The sequence below is a fragment of the Crassostrea angulata genome, chromosome 7, assembly GCF_025612915.1.
Source record: "Crassostrea angulata isolate pt1a10 chromosome 7, ASM2561291v2, whole genome shotgun sequence".
NCBI lineage: Eukaryota > Metazoa > Mollusca > Bivalvia > Ostreida > Ostreidae > Magallana > Magallana angulata.
This window is the reverse complement of record NC_069117.1, coordinates 6,248,958-6,276,952: the sequence shown is the minus strand read 5'-3', so window position 1 is coordinate 6,276,952 and position 27,995 is coordinate 6,248,958. Positions and strand designations below refer to the sequence as shown.

The following is a 27,995-nucleotide window of genomic DNA, read 5'->3' as shown; positions in this document are numbered from 1 at the left end:
AGGACTATTTTAATTAAAACTATGACTAGGACATACACAAAAATCATTTATAATTCACTTTATCCTAGTGTACTATTATGGGAAAATTGCAAATGGAAGTCATCTGGATTCATACTTCATCTTTTTTGTATGCCTTATCTTAACAAGCATCAGTAAATATAAACATTTTGTTTAACTCTTTTCCACTTTTTTCTTCATCCCTTAATTCTAAAACTACACGTGTAATGTAAGTCTACGTCACATTAAAAAACTTGAAGTTGAATTTGCCGTCGGCGGCTCAGATTACCTACACTGAAGCACTACTGTAGCTCGCTCCGGTGGAAGTCAGGAGCCTGGAAGTCAGTAGTCACTGCTCAAATCACACAGTCAAGCGGCGTGACAGAACGGACCAAAGTACAGACAAGCCACGTTTACACAGGGCTGCGTTCCCTGGGACTAAAGCAAATTCAACAGAATGGTGTAGAAACTTCTTTGAAACAACCGCCATTTTAAGACTTACTGACTTGGATGTTTAATTCCATTGCAATGAGGAAACCTTTACACTCAGTTCGCTCAGACATGTGGACAAATGTTCGAATCGGGTATTCAATATTAAGGACCAATATGTTTTTTATTTTTTCCATTTTACTAATTCCAGGATGTTTAAGTGCCAACGTAGCATTAACAAATGGTAAGTTTTCCCATGATTCTTGGCGTCGCCACGTCACAATGAATGTCAACGACAAGCACTGGGTTTTTTCACACTTTTCAAACTTCTGCTATAAAATGGAATGTGTCTGCGTTTATGTTTATTGTATTGTTTCAAAACATGTATTTTGTAGTTGGCATATTTTAAAACTGATCACGTTGTTCAAGCTTTCAATTTAAAAAAAAAACAAAAGTGTATAATAATATATTTACTTTTAGGGCCGTGTAATTTTATGGAAATCAAAGCTTGTGACAAATGATCTAATTAGTAAATTTATTCAAACAAATAAACACTTCGTTTATTAAAGAAGGAAAAAGCAAGCAGCTATGTTTTTACCGTGTCAGCATTTCTGTGTTCGTGCTGGCAGCCAAAGGAAATTGAATACGTAGGCATGTGCAGTAAAAGTAATAAAAAAAACCTTATCTTCGACAACACTTTATCCAAATCTTCAGATTAAAAGATATTTCTTTATTAAATTGCACTGGATCTTAAAACGAAATGTTTTGTTCATTATGTAAACTGCTTTGAAGGTGTATGATTTTTTTATATTCCTAGAAATGTTTTTAATTTAAAACAGGATGTGATGCAAATTATTTAGAAATCTGTGGGTTCTCTAATAATCATGCGCGGTCATAAATTTTCGTGGATTATTTTAAATTCACAGTTTCGATGATATGTAATTTTTGAAATATTTAACATCGAAATCCATAAAATTGGTGTTTGATGAATGATTATTAATGATGAAAATGTTGTACATTTATATATACTTACACACGAGCAAGATGCCGCCAATTAAATCTGCACTTAATCTTTGATTGTGTCACAATTCTTACAAAGTGTTATAGGTGCTCTATATATAAACACATTTGAACAAGTGTGCTAGGTCCATTATATTTGTTCTTTATCGAATTAATACGTTGTGCAATTTTTTATTACGATCTTATTACATTGGATACATAGCCAGCTCTCTACCTTTTGAGAAAGAACAAACTCGGCTCCATTCCAATCTTAATTACTACATAATGATTATCGAATACTTGGTTGTACCCTATTTCTTGAGCCTATTTTCTACCAAGAGAGGGCTGAGCAAAGCAGGGTGGTTGGTTAAGTAATCGTGTCCTGATAATACATTTGTCATTCCAACCCGTATGGAACGTCTTAAAACATTTTATATCCAGGCTAGTAATTTTCTTTGTTGTATTTTTTTTCAAGTAAACTTGAAAAATAATTAGAAACACACTCTAAGTACACAACATCCCAACAATAGTTCAAACCCCATCAAACAGTTCATGATTGGTGCAATATTAAACAACATTTGTGATACTGACCTTCATAAAATTACCTTCACTAGGGGTCATCATACACCTTAAGAATTTTGTCACCGTTTGCATTAAGAACTACATGTAGATTGATGTTTATTGATTTTAAATGTTGATAACAAGGATATAAAAATCTAAAGAATATTATTTATACAGGGGGAAAAACTTTATGGCAAATGATTTCAAAAAATTTCCTCTAAAAATTCTCAACCTACTCCCTTTTCAGCATCTTCCCAAGTCAAGGGTTTCTGATCCGCTCCGCTCTACATAAACCCTTGACCGAATAGGCAAAGTTTGACGGGGTTAGAAACCTCGCATGCTGGTTGGTGTCATACAAGTTTACATGATCCAATAAGAAACGTTGTTTCAATAATGATGTTAACTGTGAGTTGATCAATGTTGAACCGTTGTCAAATAAATTTGAGACGGAATAGTAAGTATTTAACATACTGTTATCGGTTTTTAGACCGAATGAATCCACATTTTCTACGAATTTGATTTTGTTCATGGGAGCAGCCATCTTGCTATACTGTTTCTGTTTATAAAGCATTCTCTCATTGGTCCGAACAAGAAGTCACAAAAGTTTTAAAATAAGTACTCTCACTAGATGGCGTAATTGTTAACCCGCATATGTATTGTCTTTTTGGTCAAAGGTTTATGTAGAGCAGAGCGGATCAGCAACCCTTGACTTGGAAAGATGCCTTTTCAGCAACTTTTTAAAAAAGAATGTCGATCCCGAGCTTCCCAACTTAATAATATCAGACAGCAGGCCGATCCCGACCAAATTAGGATAACCTTTTTCTCGTTTAATATAGTCATCGATTTTATATGCATAAAATAGATGGTATTATTTTCAGCAAAAGCAAAGCGCCTTTGATATTACACCGTAAACAATAAAAATCAAATTTGGTTTTCCTAGCCATATATTCTGGAACATTCTGCAGAGTGTTCTGTATGTTTTGTCTATTTGTTTATGATAAATGACGATATTAGTATAAAATGTCCGAAGATTGTTTGGATTTATGATTAAGTTTTTCCACAGAATGTGTTAAGAAAACCAGTTTGAGAATAGCGCAAGGAAATGTGGCTCTACGGCATATCACCTAAGATTTTCTCGGAGGGATATATCATTAAACAAATTTTGCATTGTATTGGTAGATTTTGCTAAAGTCTTGTTATGGACTTTCAAAGACCCTGTCCATCTTCTAAATAACAATAACAACCTCTTAAAAGGATGGCAACTGTTTGCAATCCAAGCCTCAGCACGTATATAACCCAGTTGTAACTCTCTAATCAGGAGCTAGTAGTCTTGCATAGATAAAATCTTCCAATTCTACAATGATTCTGTGATTTAAACATGTGGCAAGATACCGGATTGGAATACGATTTTTCTCTCGGTAGTTCTTCTACATGAATCACGTGACTTAACATCTGAGTGCGTCTGCAGTAGGCTGACTTAAATATAGGTCATGCTAATCAGAAAAGTTATGTATCCATACAACTTTCCAAGTTTGATTTTTATGTATCCATAAAGATACAGCATTTGAAATTCAATGTATTATAAAATGTTTCTAGCTGCAACTTGTATGAAAAATCATTGTTTGTAGCATTTCTCACCGTCAGTCGGCAAAAATTAACTGGGATTTCTACAGATTAGTATCGTTATCATTTGATTTTAGTTGTCTGATACTTTTCTGTTTTTTTTTGATATTTTTATCAATACCTATTTAAGACCACCGAAGTGCAGTAACATAAAAATAGATATAGATACATGTATTAACTACTAGCTCATCAGTCACAATTATTTAAAACATTTTAGACTATGTACTACTAGTAAGAAAAATATACCAGCACTCAACATACGAAGGCTATTCATTAAATAGTGAGACTTTTGCTATAATCGAAAAAAATGTACTTTTAATCTTTATTTTATTTACATTCTCTCATAATATAATACATGTACTTAACTTCATACCACTTACTGAAATGTTTTATCAAGCTTTGGAATGCGACTCTGTAGTCCAGAGGAGGTATGTACCACTCTGACACTGAAAACCCGCGGAACGGAAGTGAAAACAGAGTCAGTTTAGCAGTTTGTTCATTTACGGAAATAGAAAAAATTCAGATTATGATTTTTCTGATGAATATTGTTGTTCACCATTCAATATATGGGGGTGAATGGGGGGGGGGTGAGTCTACCTCGCATAAACCTTCCTGTCACCTAAGTATTCTTTTTAAAGTCTTAAAAAAACTATTCGATTAAATGTTTATTCTTATCACAATCTGATTTACAGTTATCATTCCATATCTGTCGATAGGGATTTTCGTTCCTGCAATTGATTTTTCATCGATCAATGTTTTAGGCCTTTCAGATTGTTTAATGATTTTAACTGAGTCTCTGCTTAATTTGAACATGCTTTAACCCTCAGTGAACGGTTTTAATGAATACAAGAGAGTTCATTAAAACGACAGAAGTTCTTTAAAATGGTTTTTTTTTTCAGTAATATGCATTAGATAACGATATCTAGTATACGACCTGATGTTCAACATTTGTTTTCGGGGCTTTCTCTCAGTCTCCAAGGGTGGTTCCGGGAAAAGTGGTTTTTCTGGATATCGCTTTGTTAAAATTTTGTTATTTCGTGTCAATTCAATGGTATGGATGACAATCAACATTCCGACTAATGATCAGTTTAATCTGGAGTAGTATTATAACAACGTACATAAAGTGTTACTATTTGATAAATAGCCCTCATATATAATCATCATATGTGTGTCTATTCCAGGTCAGATAGATCTGTTGGACGCAGTGAGGATAGAAGCTGTTTCCAAGAGGACGAACGGCGTATGTGCCGGCAGAGACGACAATCGGGCATTCCAAATCACGGGAGGGGAGGAGTTTACTGCCGACTTCCAGACTGTCTTCCCAGGTAACACAGCCCATGTCCCAGGGATCAAGTAACTCCTTCTCCCGGGGATTAGTAAAAACCCTACCCACAGGGATCGGTTAATTTATTTCCCTGGGAATCAGGTAACACCATCCTACAGGAATCAGTAAAACTCTACCTCAGGGATCTGTTAATCTATTTTGCTAAGGATCAGAAAACACCTATACCCAGGGATCAGTTAACTCTTCCATCTGGGATTGGTAAAACCTTACTAAAGGGATCGTATAACACCTACTACCACGGATAAGTAAAATCCTACAACATACAACGGGTATTATATTCCCTATGGATCGAATAGCACCTACTTCCAGGGATCAGTTAACCCTTTCCCCCAGTAAATCATCAGAAAAACACTAACCACAGGAAGCAGTTAACCCTTTTCCCAAGGAATCAGTAAAACTATTCCCCTAGGGATTGGATAACCCTACCTCTAGGGATTTGTAAACCCATCCCCCAGGGATCAGGAAACCCCTATCCTAAAGACAGATAACACACATCCCTAGAAATCAGTTAACCTCTTTCCCAAAGATAAGTAAAAAACATACTATAACGGTTAGTTGAACTATTCCCCTTGGGATCGGATAACACTAACCCCCAGTGATTTGTAAAACCGTACCAGAGGTTTTTAGATAATCTATTTCCCTAAGGATTGGATAACACCTACCCCCAGGTAAACCCTTATTTCCAAGGATCAGGAAACTCCTACGCAGGGATCAGATAACCCCTACCCCAAGGGATCAGTTTATCTATTCACTTAAGGATCAGATAACATCTACCCCAATGGAACAGTAAAACCTACCTCCAGGGATTAGATAAAACCTACACCCGGTATCAGTAAACATCTACCCCTGGAATCAATAAACCCTTACCCCCGAGATTAGTAAACCCCTACCCCAGGGTTCAGATTTTACGTTCCATCAGAAATCAGTTAATCTAATTCCCTAAGTAACAGATTACACTTACCCCCAGGCTGGGATTAGTAAACCCCTATCCCCAAGGATTTTAAACCCCTACCTCCAAGGATCAGTAAACCCCTACCCATGGGTTTAGATTACAACTTCCACTAGAGTTTAGTTAATCTATTTCCATAGGTAACAGATTACACCTACCCCCAGGGATTAGTAAACCCCTACCCCCAAGGATTTTTAAGGCCCTGCCTCCAGGAATCAGTAAAACGAGATTAGTCGGTCAGCTATGATGTGAAGCAATATATATATATATATATATATATATATATATATATATATATATATATATATATATATATATATATATATATATATATATATATATATATATATATTCCAGCCAAACTAGTAATCAAGCAACTATCATAGACTTATTATAGATAGTAAAGATTCCATTGTATCGACACATTTGATTTGAAAATATAACGATTCACAAGTATGAATAGATACACAATAGTTGAAGGTCCCCCGTGCAACCTGATATATTTGTTTCCCACTGTTTAGAGCATATGTATACGTCTTTACTCTGTCCCAAGATATCCTGGATTTACATTTTGCTTAATTGCATGATATTTATAAATACCCCAGGGTTCAAACGATGTTCATTCAAAAGTAGGAAAAATTTCCAAGATTTCTCAGTCAAACCGCCCCTGTTAGCTTATCGGGTTTCAATACAATGCTAAAAATTGTGAAGTCTACGGGGATTTAGTATTGCAGCAAGCCCGGATGATAACATTGTAAAATTACGCAATGTATTCCGAGTGTATTCCGAATGGAGGAAAGATGTAAACATTCCCCATTTTAAAACTCCGTAAGGAGACTTTTTTTCGTTCCTGTGAATTTTTCCGAATGAAAAATGATAATGTGTCAATGAAATTATCTTGGAAATTATCCCTTTCAACTATTTCAAATGCACTTCTTCCACATGTATGTGTATTTTTATTAAAAAATCGTCCAAATGTGCTGCATAAATATCTTGGGACAGACTATATATGCTTTTTTTCTTGTAGAATCAATTCCGGAGGAATTTTCCATTGTGGCTTCCTTTAGATTAAACAACATGGATCTTACAAACGATAAGTTATCTATACCTCTATTGACGATTTACAACAAACAAGCTCGGGAGGTCTTGGGGTTGTACGTAGGACCAAACTCCAAGTTCCTTCTCAGTGACAATGAAGCGCGCACCCCAGTAGAGAAGGCCACGTCATTGGAATCCTTTGCAATAAATGACACCAAGTAAGAAAATCAAAAGAAGTGCCTTATATTGAGAACACCAGCAAAAAAAAATATAACATCATTTTAAAAATGATGTGGGATACGCCGCCCCCCTCAGCCCCCATTACAAAATAAATTTCGGAATTTTTGTTTCATATGGCATGTACGTTACCTTAGATAGATAATTATACATGTACTATAATAAAATCTCTTTCTAGCCCAAGAAAAAACCCAATCACATGGTAGATATAAATCATTATCTATGGTACTGTTTACATTTATCTCCATGACAATGACAGGACTATTAGCTCCGCCCCACCTTTGAAAGTCTTTCAAATACACTATCGCATTAAACAAGGTGTTATTGAACACAGATCGTTATTAATGTGGATAGAACTACATTTTCATCAAAAACTTGCATTGGTTTAGAGTTTTCAAATTTACAACACTTAACCAAAAATATATTTTGAATATTTTTCGGAAAGGTAAGAATTATGAAAGCTCCATCGGGATTCGAACTCATGACTTACAGATTCGTAGTTAACAAGCCCCCATTACGCAACGTTGTAAAGTTATAGTTTTGAGAAGAAAAACATTCAAAAAATTATATTTGATTTTATCGGTTATTAGTAAGTTTATTTAAGAAATGAACTCAATGTTTACCCAAGTTATACGAGTATTACCTGGGTTGGGCCAATTTACGCTTATAATCCGCGAAGCGGATTATAAAAAAGTGTAAATTGCTCCAACCCAGGTTATACGAGTATAACTCAGGTAGATATTGAGTTCATTCCTTATAATTTAATTTTCTGTAATTTGCTGTACAAATTGAGTCCGATTAACTTTTAAAAATAATATTAATCTGTTCAAAATTCAAACGTTACGTCAAGCGGATTAGTAATTTTTCTATCCAATCAAATGCCGCGTTACAACCAGAATTAAATTATTAGAAAGTACTTGCAATATGGAGGTCTTCCATATAACCTTAAGGTACATTTTTCTCCTTCAGCTGGTCAATGTAATTTTTCAAAATCTATCTATATGTCAAAGGAGAAAAACTTACCTTGTCATGCTCATAAGTAACTTCTAAAAAAAATAAAAGTGTAGTGGGTCTTCACCATCATAACCTGATGTTGTTAACCTTTCATGTTGTTACTTGTCTTTGCCATACGTATAAGAACTGCATTATATTATAATACACACACACACACACACACTGAATCAGTATAATCATGATCATGATTATAACAAGTGAACTACTCTTGTCCGATCTACTTAAATCCTTCATATACAATTCCTCTGTTGTAGCAAGGTCTACCCAGTCTCTTCGTTTTATTCATTGCAAATACAGGGTTACAATTTCAAACCAGGACGCAATTCACTGTTACAGGGTGTACAATATCATTGATAATGCGTAATGCATTGCAATAAAAACGATCAAAGCTACCAACACTAATCAGGAGGTGTCATATTTATTTAGTCTGTGTTTTTAAGTCATGAAAAACATGGTAGATTTTCTATGATAGGGATACAATTCTTGCATTCGTTATAAATATACCATTTGTTACACAAATAATATACAAACAGTGAAATGTTTTAATTGTAGGTTCAAAACCCTATTGACGAAAACAGTATAAATTTTGAACCTTCTGACGTTTTTTTAGGCAAAACCTCATTTCATTGCACATTGTTTGCACTGATGAAAATTAACCGAAACAAGTAAAATTATCATTTTAATTAATTTTTCTAAATATTCAATCAGAATACCCGTACAAACAATTGTTTATTATAAAATTATTTTCTAAATCGGTGAATTTTAAATAAATGTGTTTAATAATATCTTTCTCAGGTGGCACAGAATTGGTATAAGCGTGAGCTATGGGAGACTTACGTCATACATCAACTGCGAACTCGGGGATAAAGAATCGTTCAAACGTAGCACAGAACCCGTCAAAAATTTCGACACGGAGGGAATGATTTTGATTGGTCAGGATTTCAACGACTCGCCTAAATTTCAAGTAATAAGTCTGATAGATCAAAACATTATTTGATTTCTCCCAAATATTGCTTTCCTTAAAGATGAATCTAAAATGACAACAGAGTTGTATTTTATTTTGTTTGTCTGTTTGTTTTGTTTTTGGGTTTTGTTTTGTTTTTTTTTTTTTTTTGTGGGGTTTTTTTTTTTGGGGGGGGGGGGTGTTTTGTTTTGTTTTTGTTTTGTTTTTTTTTGGGGGGGAGGGGGGTTGTGATCTTTTTTTTCGATTTACAACAGTAAAATTAATGGAGTACTTAATTATTTTTTTTATTCTTCAGGGAGATATCCAAGACCTTATTTTCATTCCTTTCGCTGAGGGGGGCCAGGACGCGTGTTCATACTATACTCCAAACTGTGACCATGCATTTTACACCGCTGCCTACCATAACTCGCTGTCTAACGAGACCTCGGGTAGTTCCCAGGGGGGTCAGGCTACCGGCGGAATGGCAGTGGGTGGTGGGGAGGTCGTGATGATGGAAAAGTCGGATATGGGCATTGGTGCCGGAGGGATGGTGATGGTGGATAAATCTAGTATGGGTGTCGGAGGAATGGGTGTTGATGCCGGGGGAATGGTAATGGTGGATAAATCAGGCATGGGCGCGACTGGGGCCGGTGGAGTGGTAATGGTGGATAAATCAGGCATGGGTACCCTCGATCACTCTGGTGGATTCCTTGTGGATGCTGAAACAGGCGAGACTGTGGGGAAAATGGGAGGCTCGGTTGTAATGGGAAAAGAAGGGGTACCGGTAAGTATATGACATAGTGTATATATTGTCCATAGCATAATGTTCCTGACAGTTGTATTTTATAAGAAAAGTGTAGAAATATTCTTGGTTGTCATAAATAATTATTGTTGGTAGAAAATAAAACACATTCTTTCATAACATATTTCTTTGAATGTCATTCAATAGCAACCAATAATATCGGGGGGGGGGGGGGGGGGAGGGGGGGGGGGGGGTTCAGTCCCATACATTTTGCATATAGAAGAAATAGTTCTTTATTACGCAAATCTCTGTCAATTTTGTCTCATTTAGCTCTTCCGTGATCATTTGCTGTATTTATTACAAATATGGTATCATCGTAATACTATTCGAATTACTAATTGGATGTTCTTGATCAAAAGTTTGATTTGTACTATACTTTCCTGTAGCTGTTTCATGCCTTTGATTCTTCAGTGTACAATGTCAGTTTCTTGTTTTTGTAGGTGATCAAGTACGACGCGTCAACTGGAGTTTCCTATGCTTACCGATACGTAAGACATCAGAATGTGGTCAATGTTCTCAAATGTTCAGATGTCGTATTGCTAAAAGATATCATAATTCAAGTAAATTTTTGTAGGGCCAAGTTGGACCCCCAGGACCTAGGGGACCTCCAGGACCCCCCGGGAGACAAGGTGATCCGGTCAGTAATCGTTTATTTTAGACAATTGATGCAATCATGAATTGAAATTGTACATTTCTAAAAATAAATAGAATATATGGATTTATATAAGTACTTTTCAATAATTATTTAAATCTTAGCTCAGATTCATTTAAACTGGTTTACATTCATTGGATCAAAAATAATTGTGTCTTTCGCCAGGGTTTTGACGGACGTGATGGAATTCCAGGGGCATCCGGTATGCCGGGACCTCCCGGAAATGTCTTTATCATAGATGTAAGTTTTGTGAAAACTAGGCGCTTTTTTTAATTCTGTTAATTATTAATTTGATAAATTAAAATAATACTTTTAATACATTTTAAACTTCTATTTGCATGATACAAAATCAACATTGTATTTAATAAAGATTACATGGCAATGAAATTGAATGCCCCTTTGAATAACTGTATCACTTATTGCAGTAATGATATTAATTAAATAATTTAAATTGAAATCTACCTTAACTTGAATGTTCTTCTTATTTTGAATTGTGTTAATTTCAGGCGAATTTTGCCTCAAAAACATCCCACCAAGCTCAAGCCTTCAGAGAAATCCTCGGACAGCACATGGTTTGTATCCTTGTAACCACGGACTGTGAGACTTAGACTAGTCATGACATTTTCGGAATTTACCCGATTTTTTTCTTTTGCTTTCAGCTTGCAATGCGTGGAGCCCCAGGACCCCAGGGCATGACCGGTATCCCCGGCCCAGCGGTACGTGACCCACAGTTCATACTTTTCTTATTTTTTAGCCATAAAATATTTTTTCTTTGTTCAAACACTACATGCACCTTAAACGATCGACTGATTTGTGTTATCTTCAACAAAGATCAGCACTGACTTTGTGATAATATATATAATGGTTGTGTTCTCTGTTGCAGGGGCCTCCGGGTATGGATGGACCAAAAGGAGACATTGGAAACCCGGGAGAGCAGGTACTCGACTTTTATGGGTGTTTCATCAAATTAAACTTAAGCTTAAATTCTAGAATTACGAAACTTTCATTGATCATCATATGAACTGTTATCAAAATGTTCGAATCAACAATATCGAAACAACTTTCTGTTGGCAATTTGCAATACTGAACAGTTTTACCTACCATGTACAGTTTGATCTCTCTATTTAGGGTATTCGCGGACCAATGGGATTCCAAGGATTGGCAGGACAGCCTGGAGACAGGGTTTGATTTTATTTTTTTTCAACGTTTTAGAAATTTTAATCTGATTATTCTTTGCTAATTTGTAAATTCAAACTCCCTTTTTATTTGGTTGGTTTAGGGAAAATCAGGCTTAGACGGAGAGAGAGGAGCATTGGGTCCTCCAGGTGAAAAGGTAAATTAGATATTTTACACGGCATAATGGGTTCATTTTAAAACTAACATGTCCATATTTGGGCATAATTGGCGAGTTTAGATAATGCCAGGTAAATGAAATGAATCAGATCATTCGTAAAAATTGTTTATAGGCGATAAAAATACAAATATTTAGGCAAAATACAAACTTTAAACTGAAATTCTGTCATAGATTATACAGTCTTCGGTGCTAAAGCGCTTGGGCCGTCCAGTATCTGACAGATCGAACAGTCATTGGCAATTATATCACAGACATGCATCTCATTTATTCTGTATGTTAATTTGTTTAATTTTTCAGGGGCCCCCTGGATATCCCGGCATGCCTGGCTTCCCAGGACCAAAAGGAGAACGAGTCAGTTTCTATGTTATCTAATGTTTATAAAAAGATAAAATTTCGAATGAATTTACTTTAAAGAAAGTACATATAATTTATCAATATTAGAATATAAATAAACCCTTTAACTCGTGAAAAAGGTTGGAGTAAGATGAATGCCGTATTAATTTTTATTGACTTTGTAACAGGGACACGTCGGGCCAACGGGTTCACCCGGCCCAGTTGGGCCAGTGGGCAATGTGGTATGTAGTGGTTCAATTCTAATTGTTCTCTAAACTCCTGACAAGTGGTTAAATATCTCATTAGTTCATAATAAATAGCATTGACAATTTGTATACTATGAAAATAGTGTTAACTAATATATTTGCTACGCCAAAGATGATTTCAATCTGGGTTGTGTTTAAATGCTTTCTTTTCTTGTTTGGTTAGGGAGACATCGGTGAGGCAGGGCCCGTGGGACCACCGGGAGAAGTTGTAAGAACTGTTCTATTTCATTTTTGAACTTAATTCTTAAATACATTGCCTCACTTGTAAATGAGCAAATTTTTGTTTTTCCATAGGGACCTCGAGGTTTTCTTGGCCCCCAAGGACGTCCCGGACCCATCGGAAACCCGGTCAGTCAATCTCTCCATATCAGTCAAATGTTTTGAATATCAAGCACCTGTTAAATGTAGTTGACCAAGCTCGTTCGTATCTTGCCTTGTCATTGCAGGGTCTCCCCGGGCTGGAGGGTGCGTCAGGACCCAAGGGAAACGATGTGAGTACTGTTTGCGATGATGTTGTGAGCACCAAATTTGGTATACTAGTTTTTGATTGTGAGTGCATTTTATGAACTTTCTGTTGTCTTTCAGGGATTGATTGGAGCCCCCGGCGCCCCCGGACAGCCAGGAGCCCCCGGGGCCTTAGTAAGCATATATGTCATTGTCGTGATATATTCCTGGATTTACCAATTCCATCGTTCTTTTGAGTAATCAAATAATTTTTTTCATTGTTTTAGGGGCCCCCTGGACCTCCTGGCCCCCTTGGTCCTCCCGGAATTCCCGGACCTATGGGAAAACCCGGTCTTCCTGGATTACCAGGTCCAGTTGGACCTCCAGTAAGTTGGACAGTTTTTTGACGGCAACGCAAAAAGCATTTTATACGAAAAAAATATATTTATATTTCAAGATTCTTTGGAGGGGGGGTGTTTATTCATCGTCCAAATTCATGGTCTACAGTCTGAATAACCCGTGAGCCACGATTCTAAGTCCATCAGAATGAATGGAAGATGAATATGTATTTAAGTCTTGGATTAGGACGATATTATAGTTTGAATTGTAAAAGTTCTTGATTTATTGATTGCTCTATCGTTTCCAGGGTATAGCAGGTACCCCCGGTGAGGCCGGAATAAAGGGAGACACAGTGAGTTCATTCCTGAAGTTTTCTGGATAAATACTGTTAAAACGTGCACCAAAGAAATTCTGTGCGTCTTTCCTGACTTTTCAGTTGAATATATAAGTAAGTTATTTAATCATATGCTTTATGATATGCTGTCTTCTGTGTAGGGTGTGATGGGACTGCAGGGCATCACGGGATACCCCGGACCGCGCGGCATCAAAGTGAGTCACTTTCACATTGTATTAAGTGGTACACCGGTGTAATTAATATTTCGTATTTTAATTTTGAATCCAGTTCTAAACATTACTACCTATCTTAACTTGTTTAATTTTAGGGAGACATCGGACCCTTTGGAAATCTTGGGGAGAAAGGCGAGAAGGTCAGTGGAAGATATACACATTTTGTATTACTGTCTGAATGAATAACTTCTTGGTTCCAGATAGATTTAAGTAAAGAGGCTTAAGCCTTATAAGAAGCAAACCAGAAAGTGAAAAAAATCATTGCATTTTTACAGAAGATTATATCTATATTAACACACGTACGAAAGGTTTCACTAGATAACGAGTTCATTTTTTCTGTAGGGAGATCTTGGAATTGTGGGAGGTAAAGGAGACTATGGTGCACCAGGAGAGAAAGGAATACAGGGAGAACCCGGTCCCCCCGGTCTGGAGGGAATAGAGGGCACAAAGGTGAGAGAGAGAGAGAGAGAGAGAGAGAGAGATCTGCATGGAGGGAACGTGACTTAAAGGGGCATGGTCACGGTTTTGGTCGAAAATTATTTTCCCGTTTTTTTTTAAATCAAAAATGGTTCAATAAGGCATTTTTTATTGGGCAACCAAAATTTGAGTGTCATTCATTGAGATATAAGCGAGTTACAGAGCTTACAATTCTTTGCTATGTAAACAAAGCTTTTGCTTACATTTTGAATGTTGACGTGAAATTTCTAGTTTTACACCTAAAATGAATGTGTTAAACGTTAGGAACTGTTTATTTATGCTTAAAATGAATAAATATATAGAAAAATTAGCTTTAGAAAATTTCTTACAGGTATATTGAACCTATGTAAACAGGGCACGATCTTTTTTTACATGACAAAGAATTGTGAGCTCTGTAGCTTGCTTACAACTCTACGACTGACTCTCAAATTTTGTTTGATTATTAGAAATGCATTCCTTAACCATTGTCAATAACAAAAACAGAAACAATAGAATTTGACCAAAATCGTGACCATGTATATATGAGCCATTCTATTATCTACAAGCGTCTCGATAAACTTTTAAGGCCCAACATAAAAGAGCAAAAGTAAAAAAGTTTTGCGTTACAGCAAAAATCATCGCCTTTAGCTATTGAAGCTTTAAAATTATACCCTCGATATATGATGAGGTATGTGCTTACGATAAAAAGGCATTGAACTTAAGAGGGACAAGCAAATTATGCCAAATAAGAACAATACTGAAATCGTAAAATATTTCATCAATTTTTCAATAAAAGTTTTCAGTTTGATATATACATGAAATGGTCAGTCAGGTCTTTTTGTTCACAGGGAGATCCCGGTCCCCGGGGAGAAACAGGGCACGCCGGTCCTCAAGGTGAAAAGGTCAGACTACGCTATTTTTTTATTATTCATAACATGTAGAATGTAGTAGTTTGGAAATTATATACCGTTTATCAAGTAATTCTGTATGGAAATTATTACGGGCCGCCGGAAGGCGGTCCGTTATTGCCTGACGTCATGACGTCAGGCATATCTAAGGTTTAAAAGTTGCAACTTCGAAACAGTGCAGACAATGGGACAAACAATATCATTAAATTTCACAAAAAAGATTAACCAATGCATGTTTAAGATGTCAGCATTTACATTCACAATTGATGAAAATGTTGTATGGCATGTAACAACAACAGCGAGCAAGAGTTTTCAAGTAAAAGGGACGTTCACCATGCAGTGCACGTGTGTAATCCTGATTTAAAAATAGATCACCATTCCACTATAAAAAATGTAAAATGTGGTAGAATATATCATGAAATGACAGCCATATCAATTATAATTTACGCAAAAATATGACAGAATTTTGAATTGACTGGAAAATTCAAACTAATCCATTTTTATTTTATCATGCGGTCCCTTGAAATCATATAAACTAATGCATTAAGTTTTCATCCAATACAATGCAACGACAACAAAAAACCTAAATGGTTTGAAATACATAATCTCCAACAGGAAAATGATAAGTTGAACTTTGTATTAGAGTAATATACCAATCAATGTGTTCCCCATTACTTCATACTATGGCAATGATCATGCAATTACCATACAATTAGAAATGCTTACACTAACAAACTCGATTCTTTATGATAAAATGTAAAACTTCAAAACAAGTTGCTGAAAGTATATTAAAATTTAACATAAATATTGGTACAACCAACTTTTTTTTCTTCTTTGTGGTGTGTTTTTATGCAAACAACCAATAATTCATACGACAATCATATTTTTTGCGGCCCATTTGACGCTTGCGTCAATATGATTTCTTGTGTATTTTTCTTCATGTATGAAACGTGATATTGCAGGGAATTATGGGACGTCAAGGAATGCCGGGATACCCAGGACCACAAGGACTCGTGGTTTGTAAATATATTACTTCTCGAAGAATAAATATGAAAAAAAAACAGTTAACATTTACTTTTGTTTGACTGGAAATAGTTTGCAAGTTGATTTTCAAGATAATGAATTCTGCTCTTTACAGGGGCCCGCCGGAAGGAACGGACGCCGCGGTAGGAGAGGCGCACGCGGGAAACCTGTAGGTAGATTACAGCAAGATGTAGGCCGAACCATACAAACACTACCTATAGGCCGTGTTCTCTAAACATTTTCTTATGATTTCAGGGTTTGCCTGGACCCCAAGGAGATAACGGAGAAAAAGGCCCTCCGGTAAAATAAACTCAGCCGATCTTCGCTGCAGTTCTGATAGCTTTCTATTTAAATAACGATACATAAACAGAGTTCTTTTTATATCAAACTATCATTGCGTGAAGATTTGATTTTTGTTCGATCTGTGTATGCAACTATAATGATATAATGAAATTAAAACCAAAAGGGTCCGACTGGAGAGAGAGGAAAGCCGGGACCAGTGGGACAAGTGGGACCCAAGGGAGAGACAGGAGTTCCAGGGCCTCCAGGATTCATGGGGGAGCAGGGTATACAGGGACCCCCGGGGCCAACAGGTCTCATGGGCCCACAAGGTCCACAGGTACGTTCTTTTCCATGTATTTAGAGGTGACTATCTTAATCGAAGAGATATCATGGGCATACAAACGACTATTTACAGAATGAATAAATATATAAAACAAAAATGTTCTTATTATCCAAATTCGTTTTTATTAGGGTCTTCCAGGTCAAGACGGCATGCCGGGAACATCAGGGGAGAGGGGACTTCCGGTAGGTGGAATCTTCCTATGCTTAAAAAAGATATATGCATAACATATTAATTTGAGAATGTTCATAAAATATTGATGGGTTCAGAATGATATACTGTATGTGTACTGAGCTGGTACTGATTAGTTACCTTAATGTCTTTAAATAGGGCGAGCCAGGTATACCCGGCTCACCTGGACAGATGGGAGTGATGGGACCACAGGTATGTCTCACCTGTATGTAAATATCATAAAGGCAAAACGACAGAATGTTATTAAAAACTCAATCAATATTACAATAATCAAATATTAATAAAACAATAATATTATGTTTATATTTAAATATGATGCAAACAGATGACTAGGCATGGGTTTTCGTTTTCAAAAGATCACTCTCTTTTTGAAAAAACTATATAAAGGGGTTCTAGGAGAATAATATTTGAGGGTCATTACATTAAACCTCTAAAATGACATCACAGAAACCTTTTATTAAGTTACTGTTGAATGTGTTTGGAATCTGTAGTAACAGGATCTCTACAATATTGGTTGCTCTGTATCTAGGGACCTCAAGGAGAGCCCGGAGCCCCGGGAGACAGAGGAACACCTGGAAACCAGGTAAGCGTCAACCTGAAAGAAAGATGCAGGTAATGATGTATCTTTTCCGATTTGTGTAGTTTCTTGATAAACTTACAAAACATGTGATTTCTGATATATTTTTTTCTGCAGGGGATGCCGGGAGATACCGGACTTCCGGGTGCCGCAGGCGAACGTGGACATCCGGTATGTACTTAGAATACTCTAGATCACGTTAACACGACTTTAAGACCTATAGCCGAACAATTCATTACGAATATGAATACTATAACAAAATTTTTCTTTATTCATTTTTCCTCAAGGGACCTCCGGGACCACCTGGAAACGAGGGAGTACAGGGACCACCCGGACCCCCCGGCGCTAAAGGCTTGAGAGGTTACCCGGGACCTCAGGTATGTACTCTACCAGTGTGTTATCTTGTAATATTTTTAATAAAACGGGAAAAGTATTTTCGTGGTTTCGTTGTACTTATCGATGTTTTTGTGCTTCACTAAGGGTAAAGATGGACCGGCTGGTGAGCACGGGTCTCCTGGACCGCTGGGACCAAGGGTAACGTAACTCAATAAAACAATAAAGAGTTGTCTCTCATTTACAATAAGCACTGTGATTGAAGTACGATTGCTGAAAACAACCTGCATTGTAGAGATTAACAATTATCCAATTTTATTCAGGGTGAAAAAGGTAACATTGGTGATACTGGACCAGCCGGAAGCCCGGGAGTACCGGTAGGTATTTATAGCTATGACGTAATATTTCAAGGGAAATTCATGAACTATATTAAGTATATTTCACTATAAAGACCATGCTACGACATCGTTATATAAATATATCATATACCTATTTTCTGGTTATGAGAACGATGGTAAGTTTATTGTCCCCTAAGACAGCAACTATTTCACGAGGCGAAGCTTGCTATCGCCCGAATAGTAATTAAATAGGTACTAGTATTTTATTATATGGGAAAAAAAGTTATTTGTCGGCGCTGAAGAATTTCTTAATGATAAGCAAATTAGAGTTATTGAACTTTGAATTTAATCTAGCGATCGGATTCAGAGGTGTTCCGAGTTTAAAAAGGCAGGGAGGTGAATAGTTTCGATGACTATTCACAATGGGCAGATAGCATGGAAAGTATTATTTGAAAATATTTACAGAGGTATAATAAAAGTAAATATAATATATATTTATACCCAACTCATTGAAGTTGCGAGGAGTATAATGTTTTGGACCCTTCCGTCCGTCAGTCAATCCGTCAGTAAAGTTTATGTTCTACATTATATGTATATCTATAACAATATATAAGTGTATATGTGGATATATATACGAAGTTGCGAAGGGTTTATGTTTTTGACCTCTCCTTTAGTCAGTAAGACGGTCAGTCCAACAATCCCTTTTTTAAGTGCAACTACTCTTAAACCAAGGCATGAAATTTAGTGAAACTTTGTAGGTATTTAGAACACAGTGTGTAGATGTGCTTAATATCAGGAAATTTTGATTTCATTATTTCTTCGTGAATTTTGGCCTTTTTGAACGTAGAATTTTGTCCCTGTATAAAATATTTTAATGAACAGTTTGTAAGTGCAACTTCTCTTTAACCGCTGCATGGAATTCGGTGAAACTTTATAGGCATTTCGGACACATCGTCTAACTTTACATATTACCAGAATATTCTGATTCCATTGATTTTCTCAAAATTGATTTCTCTCAAATTGATCCACGGAAATTTGTAAAACTTTACTTTGTAGGTATTAAGGATATTTTGAGTCCATTTTTTCCTGGGAATTTTGGCCTTTTTTTATCTTGGCATATATATTGGCATAATATTGAATATGGTTATGGACATAATGGACAGTTTTTGAAGCGCAAGTTCAGTCAAACCATTTCTCAGAATTTAATAATATTTTGCCTTTATATTGAATATAGTAATAAGCAGTTTGTAAGCGCAACTCGTCTTGAGTTGCTGCATGGAAGTAAATCTTTACATGCATTTTGAAAACAATGTGTAGATTTACATATACCAGGAAATTTTAATTTCATTATTTTTCTGGGAATATTGGCACCATTGAATTTAGAATTTTTTGTTGTTAAAGACTAAGGAACACGTTTTGAGCTTTGTTCTTACTAATTTTCAATTTAAAGTTATTTTTAACTATAGATTGAAATTAGTGAAGGACACTATTTTCAAAATATTTTGTGTATTTAATGCATACCCTGCCTTTCAATTTGGGTAGTATTATCAAGTAATGGGAGAGCGTAAGGTATTTGGGCTTACATACCTTTTCTTTCATTAATTATAGATTATATATTTATTGGTATAGGGGCCACCAGGACCTATTGGTTCCGAGGGACCTCCAGGAACAAAAGGTGATACGGTAAGTATGTTCTGTGAACAGTTTGTAAACCTCGCCGATTCTCGTGAATTTGCTTGATTTTTTAAGCTTCCAGTAGTAAGATTTTTTCTGCATTTAGGGACTTGAAGGTGCTCCAGGATTTCCGGGCCCAGAGGGATCGCCGGGACCAAGAGTAATTCTTATTTTGATTCATCTTTTAAATACAACACCAAATAAATTACAAATATTTTCAGTAATGATTTATAATGATGATTACTCTAAATACAGAATACTGGCTAATAAACCTGTAGATACTGAAGTATTGATGTTAAGTTTTGTTGTAGGGATACCCAGGACCTGCCGGTCCATTAGGTCCCCCTGGAGAACCAGGAGACAAAGTGAGTACATTTCATTATAGCAATCCCTATGTTAATCTTGTTTATACATGCTTTTAATTCATTTAGGTTTACAAGAGAATGTACAGCATCCTTTTTTGTCCCCTGCCGCAACCCGGAGCGGGGACATAGAAATGCCGGGCGTCCGTCCGTGCGTCCGTGTTTCCGTCCGTCACACTTTTTTGTAAGCGCTCTCATGCCTACAAATTTTGACGGATTTTCATTAAATTTATACCAAATGTTTATACTACTAATACTTTGGTCAAGTTCGAAAATCAGCATTGGTCGATACTTTTTGTTGGAGTTATGGAACTTTGACCACAATAATGACTCCGTTTTATCCAAAAATTGACCTTGTAAGCGCTCTCATGCCTACAAACTTTGACGGATTTTTATTAAATTTATACCAAACGTTTATACCACTAATACTTTGGTCAAGTTCGAAAATCAGCATTGGTCGATACTTTTTGTTGGAGTTATGGAACTTTGACCACAATAATGACTCCGTTTTATCCAAAAATTGACCTTGTAAGCCCTCTCATGCCTACAAATTTTGACGGATTTACATGAAATTTATACCAAATGTTTATACCACTAATACCTTGGTCAAGTTCCTAAATCAGCCTTGGTCGATACTAGTATACTGCTTGACCGGCGGGGGACCCAGGAATTCTATTCTTGTTTGTTTATAAGAATATTGTTTTTCCTCGAGACATTATTTTCTAGGAGATTAGTTTATTGTAAATAAAATGTTTGTGTCTTTAATAATTACTGAATGATATTGGCGTCTTCATCGTTCTACTGAATGATGTTGGCGTCTGTATTTTTCTACAAAAATGATGTTGCCTTCTTTAATGTTCTACTGGATGATGTTGGCATCTTTATTGTTCTACTGAATGATGTTGGCGTCTTTTTTTCTACTAAATGATGTTGGCGTTCTATTGTTCTACTGAATGATGTTGGCTTTATTATTGTTCTTCTGAATGATGTTGTCTTCTCTATTTTTCTACTAAATGATGTTTGCGTCTGTTTTGTTCTACTAAATGATGTTGGCGTCTGTTTTGTTCTACTAAAAAATATTGGTGTCTGTATTGTTTTACTGAATGATGTTGTTGTATTTATTGTTCTACGGAATGATGTTGGCGTCTTTGTTGTTTTACTGAATGATGTTGGCTTCTTTATTGTTTTACTGAATGATGTTGGCGTCTTTATTGTTCTACGGAATGATGTTGGCGTCTTTATTGTTCTACTGAATGATGTTGGCTTCTTTATTGTTTTACTGAATGATGTTGGCTTCTGTATTGTTCTACTGAATGATGTTGGCGTCTTTATTGTTTTACTGAATGATGTTGGCTTCTTTATTGTTCTACTGGATGATGTTGGCGTCTTTATTTTTCTACTGAATGATGTTGGCTTTCGTATTGTTCTACAGAATGGTATTGGCTTTTTGATTGTTGTTCTGAATGATGTTGGCGTCTGTATTGTTCTACTGAATGATATTGGCGTCTGTAATGTTCTCCTGAATGATATTGGCGTCTGTATGGTTTATCTGAATAATGTTGGCATCTTTTTTGTTCTACTGAATGATGTTGGCGTCTCTATTGTTTATCCGAATGACGTTGGCTTCTTGATTGTTCTACTGAATGATGTTGGCTTCTTGATTGTTTTACTCAGTGATATTGGCGTCTTTATTGTTCTACTAAATGATGTTGGCGTCTTTATTGTTCTACTGAATGATGTTGGCGTGTTTATTGTTTTACTGAATGATGTTGGCGTCTGTATTGTTCTACTGAATGATGTTGGCTTTATTGATTGTTATACTGAATGATGTTGGCTTTTTTATTGTTCTACGAATGGTGTTGGCGTCTTGATTGTTCAACTGAATGATGTTGGCGTCTCTATTGTTCTACTAAATGATGTTGGCGTCTTTATTGTTTTACTGAATGATGTTGGCGTCTGTATTGTTGTATGAATGATGATGGCCTTTTGATTGTTCTACGAATGGTGTTGGCGTCTTTATTGTTCTACTGAATAATGTTGGCGTCTTTATTGTTTTACTGAGTGATGTTGGCGTCTTTATTGTTCAACTGAATGATGTTGGTATCTTTAATTCTTACTGAATGATGTAAACGTTTTGTAGGGACCAGCGGGTGAGCCAGGATCCAGAGGCCCGAAAGGAGACCACGGAGAAATGGTAAATACTTAACATGGGTTTAGTCCTTCAGAATATCTTTTTTAATTGATTTTACGAAAAAATATGACAAGGGAAATTATTAATTAGTAAATTTAAACGTTAAACTAAGGCAGGGTCGCATGACGTTTCACGTGGACATTTTATCTTTGTAGGGACCACCTGGACCTCGAGGACCACAAGGTTTACAAGGAAGTGTGGGACCAATGGTATGTCAGCCATACTAGTATTCTTAAAGTCTAAAACCGTCCCAAAATGCTATATCAAGTATTAGTTGTTTGTGCTTTTAATCTTGAAATCACGTGTGAAGGAACACTTAGTAGAAACAGGCATACAAATCATTATATTATCATGCGCTAAACGTCAGTCAACCTTAATGTTGTGTTTACAATATGGTTATTATTTCTGCATAGGGAAACCCAGGAGAACCAGGCATACAGGGTATCCAGGGACCCCCGGGCCACAAGGTGAGTACAACACACCTGTATCTGTGTTTTAGAATAGGAAGAATCGTTGCAATTACCCACTTTTACTTAAGTAAGTTTGTAAGGTATCTATACGGATCCCAAATGATTACAGGGAGCCACGGGTCCACCAGGGGCGACAGGCATGACGGGATTACAAGGACTCCAGGGACTTCCAGGATCGCCCGGAGATAAAGGCGAGCAGGGAGACAGAGGAATGGACGTGAGTGTTTGACTTCTCTGATAATCAATTAAATAATACATATATAGCTGAACTGTTCCAAGGTTACACGTCAGAACGACCACAGGAAGTATACAAAGTAAAAAAAATGATACATTGTAGGGTCCCCCCGGCGCTCCAGGACCGCAGGGAGAGCCCGGACCGATGGGTCCAGAGGGTCAAACAGGAAAACCCGGGGCTCCCGGATTAGAGGGAAAGCAGGGTCTGAAAGGAGAGCAGGGAATTCCCGGACCGGCCGGATCAGCGGGAACGGACGGCCTTCCTGTAAGGGACGGATATCTATATTCTAAAAATCGAAAATTATAAATTATCAGCAAACATTTTATTTCAAAGATTTTGAATGAAGATCTGGAATTTGTAGAAAACGTAGTACATGATTCATTTCTAATAGGGACCAGTTGGCGAACCAGGACCCAAAGGAGAGAACGGAAGACCTGGTCCCCAGGGCCCTTCAGGAATCAGAGGAGAGCCAGGTGTGCCGGGACCAAAGGGACATCCGGTAAATATAAATCAATAAATTACATGTACTTTGATACATATATCGTGAAATTTTTGTTTTGTATGTATAGAATTTAAATTTGTTTTCTTAATAATCCAGGGGATGTCAGGTCCGCCAGGTGTTCCCGGACCCCAAGGTTCCCCAGGCTTGAAGGTAACGCACCCCAGTGATAAACCAGTATATTATCTGATGTTGTAAACTGATCCGTGCAGATAAGAGTAATGCATTGTCTTGTAATTGCAGGGCGAGGCCGGACGTGACGGACCGGACGGAGAACAGGGACCCATGGGACCAGTCGTATGATTTATTTTAATATTTATCAATTTGATTTTGAATTAACTTCTATATTTATCTAACATAGGAAATAATCATGATTTTAGGGTCAACCAGGACCCCCAGGCGAGCCTGGGCTTCCGGGACAAACCGGAAAACAAGTAAGTAACAGCGGTGTTGTTTATTTCTACATGACAGTAACCCCAATACAGCGTGGTGGACTTAATTGAATTATACATCTTACTATCAGGGCGAGATGGGACGTCCAGGTATCCAGGGTGAGCCTGGTTCAGCTGGCGAGAAAGGAGACCGAGGACTTCCGGGTCCACCCGGAAATCGTGGAATACAAGGACCACAGGTCTGTAATGAAAGAATTCTTGATTCTAATTACAATGAAACCAAGAAATGACATAAATGAATCGAATGTATTAGACACTTTTTATACCTTCAAAATTTTTATATTAATATACTAATTAATAATCATAATAATAATATATTATTAAATTATTCAGGGCAACCCAGGTGCTCCAGGCCCGGCGGGACCTCCCGGTGCAGCTGGTCCAGTGGTAAGTTCCCAGAGTTGCCAAATATAGAGTGATAAATAATATGCAGTCTTAAGATCTGGTCACTCTCTAAACATTCTATTGATAGGGTGAAGCAGGTGCTGTGGGACCCCCAGGAATACCCGGAGAACAGGGACTGATAGTAAGGAATGTTTATACTATTGTTTATAGATAATAGTAAGTAGTATAGATGTAATCACGAATATGTTAAATGGACATTTTTTACAGGGACAACCCGGACCCACTGGTCCTAAAGGTGAGACAGGGGAGAAGGGCATGAAAGGTCACATGGGACGAGTGGGACCTCCAGGAGCTATTGGTGATCCCGGACCGAAGGGAGAGCCGGGTGAGCCCGGACCCCCGGGACCAAAGGGCGATAGAGGACCAATTGTAAGTCATTTTATACAATAAACAGTATAAACACATAGCAACACTTCATATCAGAAACTTTCCATTGCTAAAAGACAGATCTTCCAATCCATGAGTTTTTGGGTTTTTTTTTTTTTGCTTAGGGACCAGAGGGACCTCCCGGATTCCCTGGACCGGAAGGAACGTCAGGCCTGCCAGTAAGTTGTAAGGTCCTTGTGACCTGTTGTTAACTTGTACATTTTACCAGCCTTAATTTTATATTGTGAAATTTCATGCTAATAAATTAAAACGTTTCATCCTTTTTTTAGGGACCTCCAGGACCCTCGGGACCTAAAGGAGAGCGGGTAATGTGTCTGATAGGATCTGTTTTTGTCACGTGTCTAATTCATCGTTTGCTGCTATGCTACCCTTTACAATGAAATAACCTGAAATTTTTAGATATCATTTTGTTTTCAGATCTATTATTGTATTTTAAATAATGATATTTTGATTGTCATATTTTTTACCTAGGGTGATACCGGACAGAAGGGAGAATCTGGACTTCCGGTAAGATAACGGTCTTATTATATTTTAAACATTTTACTTACAAAAGATACTATTTTTATCACTTCTTTTTGAAAATTTTGTCATTGAACATTAGGGACCCACTGGGCCGGCTGGACCTCCAGGAGCATCCCAAGCCTTCCCCGCTGACATTTTCTCCTCTGCGTTCGCGCCAAAAGTAGGAGGCCGAAGAAAGCGTGCGATCAACCAAGTCAATCAAAATTCCCTGGAGTTTGACCTCAACCAAATTGTTCAGGAAATGGAAAGCAAGAGCTACGAACTCCAAGATGGCGTCACTCTCCTTGTTGGAAAATTATTTGGACAGATCGAAAAACTAGATGAAGAGATTCAGATGATCAAATACCCGACCGGGAAAGAGGGCAACCCTGCTAGCTCCTGTAACGACATCAAACTTGGAAACCCAGGATCTACTGACGGTCAGTCATGGCTAACAGCAACAAATTTCATTGTACTATAACTAATAAACACATAAATTTTCTGTAACTTTTTATATCATTATGTTTCGAGTCTTTAACGTCTTTAATTGATTGATATAAAAGTCAACTTCACCTTAAACAAATTATATTAATGGTTACGTTAGCTTTTGTACAAAAGTCGATATATCGCTGATTATATATTCCTTAAACAGGATGGTACTGGGTCGATCCCACTCTGGGGGCCTCGGGTGACGCCATCAAGGTGTGGTGTAACATGTCGTCAGGAAGCACCTGCATTTACCCCACAGATGATACCAAAATGGTAACCAAGCACTTACTCTGATACACTCTACCAAATCTCAGTCTGTAGGTATGTTGATTGACATGCTCTTAGCAGCAAATGAGCGTTGATTGATTTAAAAGGGTTATTTTTTTTTGCAGTCTCCATTAAGTTACAGAAATGAAGAGAAGGGACAATCGTTCAGTGGTCTTAAATCGGGATTTATGATTGAGTACCCGGATGACATACAACTGAACCTTCTGAGACTGTTCAGTGGGCGAGCGACGCAAACATTCACGTATTACTGCAAGAATTCGCTCGCATGGTATGACGAAATGTACAAAGATAAAAACCGCGCCATTATCCTAGAGGGCGCGGACAAATCCCAACACAAAACGAAAGACTTGAAGAACGTCATAGACGGTTGTAAGGTAAGCTAAAACCATTAGAACTATGCTGAACAGATTGTCATAGACGACTGAAAGTAAGCTAAACTGATTACAACAATGCGGCGCATAATGTCATAGACGAACAGAAAGTAAGCTAAACACATTGTAACAAGACTGAAAGTAAGCTAAACCGATAACAACAATATTCGCAGAATGTCATTGACGAATAGAAGGTAAGCTAAACACATTACAACAATACTCCCAGAAGGTCATTGACAAACAAAAAGTACATGTAAATGTAAGCTTAACATATAAGGATGATACTGCACAGAATGTAATAGATGTACAGAAAGTAAGCTAAACAAACTAAAACAATAGTGCACAGAATGCCATAGCAAACAACTTTTCTTGGTAAGCTTTACACAGTGGAATAATATTGCACAAAATGCAATAGAGGGATAGGCAATGTTTACACATTAGTTCAGTTGTAGTATAAGGGTCAGAAAATGTAGCTATAGATGGTCGCTACTCACAGGACTTCCACTTGGGGTCATTACTACTAAGAAAAAGAAAATAATTATCAAAGTATAAATCATTGCTTTTAAGAAAAAAAAACCAAAGGTTCAGTAAAACACTTTTTTATAATTTACAGTTTTTCATTTTATAATACATATACATGTAACACATTCATAAACACATACCTACAGGTCATGATTATATAAATCTAGAAAACTATTCAGGTTGATACAATTTTGCATAAACTGAAATGAATAAAGCTCTTGAAGTTTAATATCAGTAAAACACTTTAGTTTGTTTTATTTCAGTCAAGAAAGGGAGATGGGAAAACTATATTTGAAATCTCGACAAAGAAGGTTGAGAGTTTGCCTATAATAGACTTTATTCCCACGGATTACGGCCAGACAGATCAGCAATTCGGATTCGAAGTCGGACCCGTATGCTTCTCCACATAAACTCAAGACTCTTTAGATTATATCAGATACTTCATTAGAGGGGACAATTTGTTATATTTTTGTGTATTTATTAAGAGGCGCTTCACACACACACATTGAATCAGAGTAGATGATTATTATACAAGGTATTCTCAACTATAATCACCGTAGGCTTTCGGACATATGATTATTCTAGATAATTGTGAGAAATAATTGTGGTAAACTCGGTTTATCATTTATAGCGAAACTGTGATTAACCGTTATATAAGGTTACGATTAATTGTAATCTACACCCCACGGTAACCATTTAGTAATGTAACGCTGATAATGTACCCCCATATTTCGCTCACTGTTTCTGATTAAGTCGCTCATTGTGTACGTCTGAATGAAAGTTGATTGCACACTCAGTTTGTTTTGTT

At 36.9% G+C, this 27,995-nt stretch overlaps 1 protein-coding gene across 1 annotated transcript; it reads left to right on the top strand.

Annotated features, from left to right (window-relative positions):
• Positions 1-257: 257 nt before the first annotated feature.
• Positions 258-27,983, top strand: LOC128192891 (collagen alpha-1(I) chain-like). Its single transcript, XM_052865921.1, has 59 exons — positions 258-670; positions 4,791-4,934; positions 6,931-7,159; positions 8,988-9,156; positions 9,452-9,919; positions 10,378-10,425; positions 10,512-10,574; positions 10,755-10,829; positions 11,096-11,161; positions 11,249-11,305; positions 11,473-11,526; positions 11,718-11,771; positions 11,869-11,922; positions 12,241-12,294; positions 12,465-12,518; positions 12,706-12,750; positions 12,837-12,890; positions 12,989-13,033; positions 13,128-13,181; positions 13,274-13,372; positions 13,633-13,677; positions 13,821-13,874; positions 13,988-14,032; positions 14,235-14,342; positions 15,197-15,250; positions 16,219-16,272; positions 16,395-16,448; positions 16,535-16,579; positions 16,746-16,898; positions 17,033-17,086; positions 17,232-17,285; positions 17,623-17,676; positions 17,788-17,841; positions 17,958-18,047; positions 18,151-18,204; positions 18,327-18,380; positions 19,971-20,024; positions 20,122-20,175; positions 20,327-20,380; positions 22,518-22,571; positions 22,724-22,777; positions 22,982-23,035; positions 23,148-23,255; positions 23,376-23,537; positions 23,665-23,772; positions 23,872-23,925; positions 24,016-24,069; positions 24,153-24,206; positions 24,296-24,403; positions 24,558-24,611; positions 24,697-24,750; positions 24,837-24,998; positions 25,121-25,174; positions 25,286-25,321; positions 25,488-25,523; positions 25,618-25,957; positions 26,170-26,279; positions 26,399-26,668; positions 27,451-27,983. The coding sequence occupies exons 1-59, from the start codon at positions 508-510 to the stop codon at positions 27,595-27,597; spliced, it is 5,310 nt and encodes a 1,769-aa protein (XP_052721881.1). The 5' UTR covers positions 258-507; the 3' UTR covers positions 27,598-27,983.
• Positions 27,984-27,995: the final 12 nt, after the last annotated feature.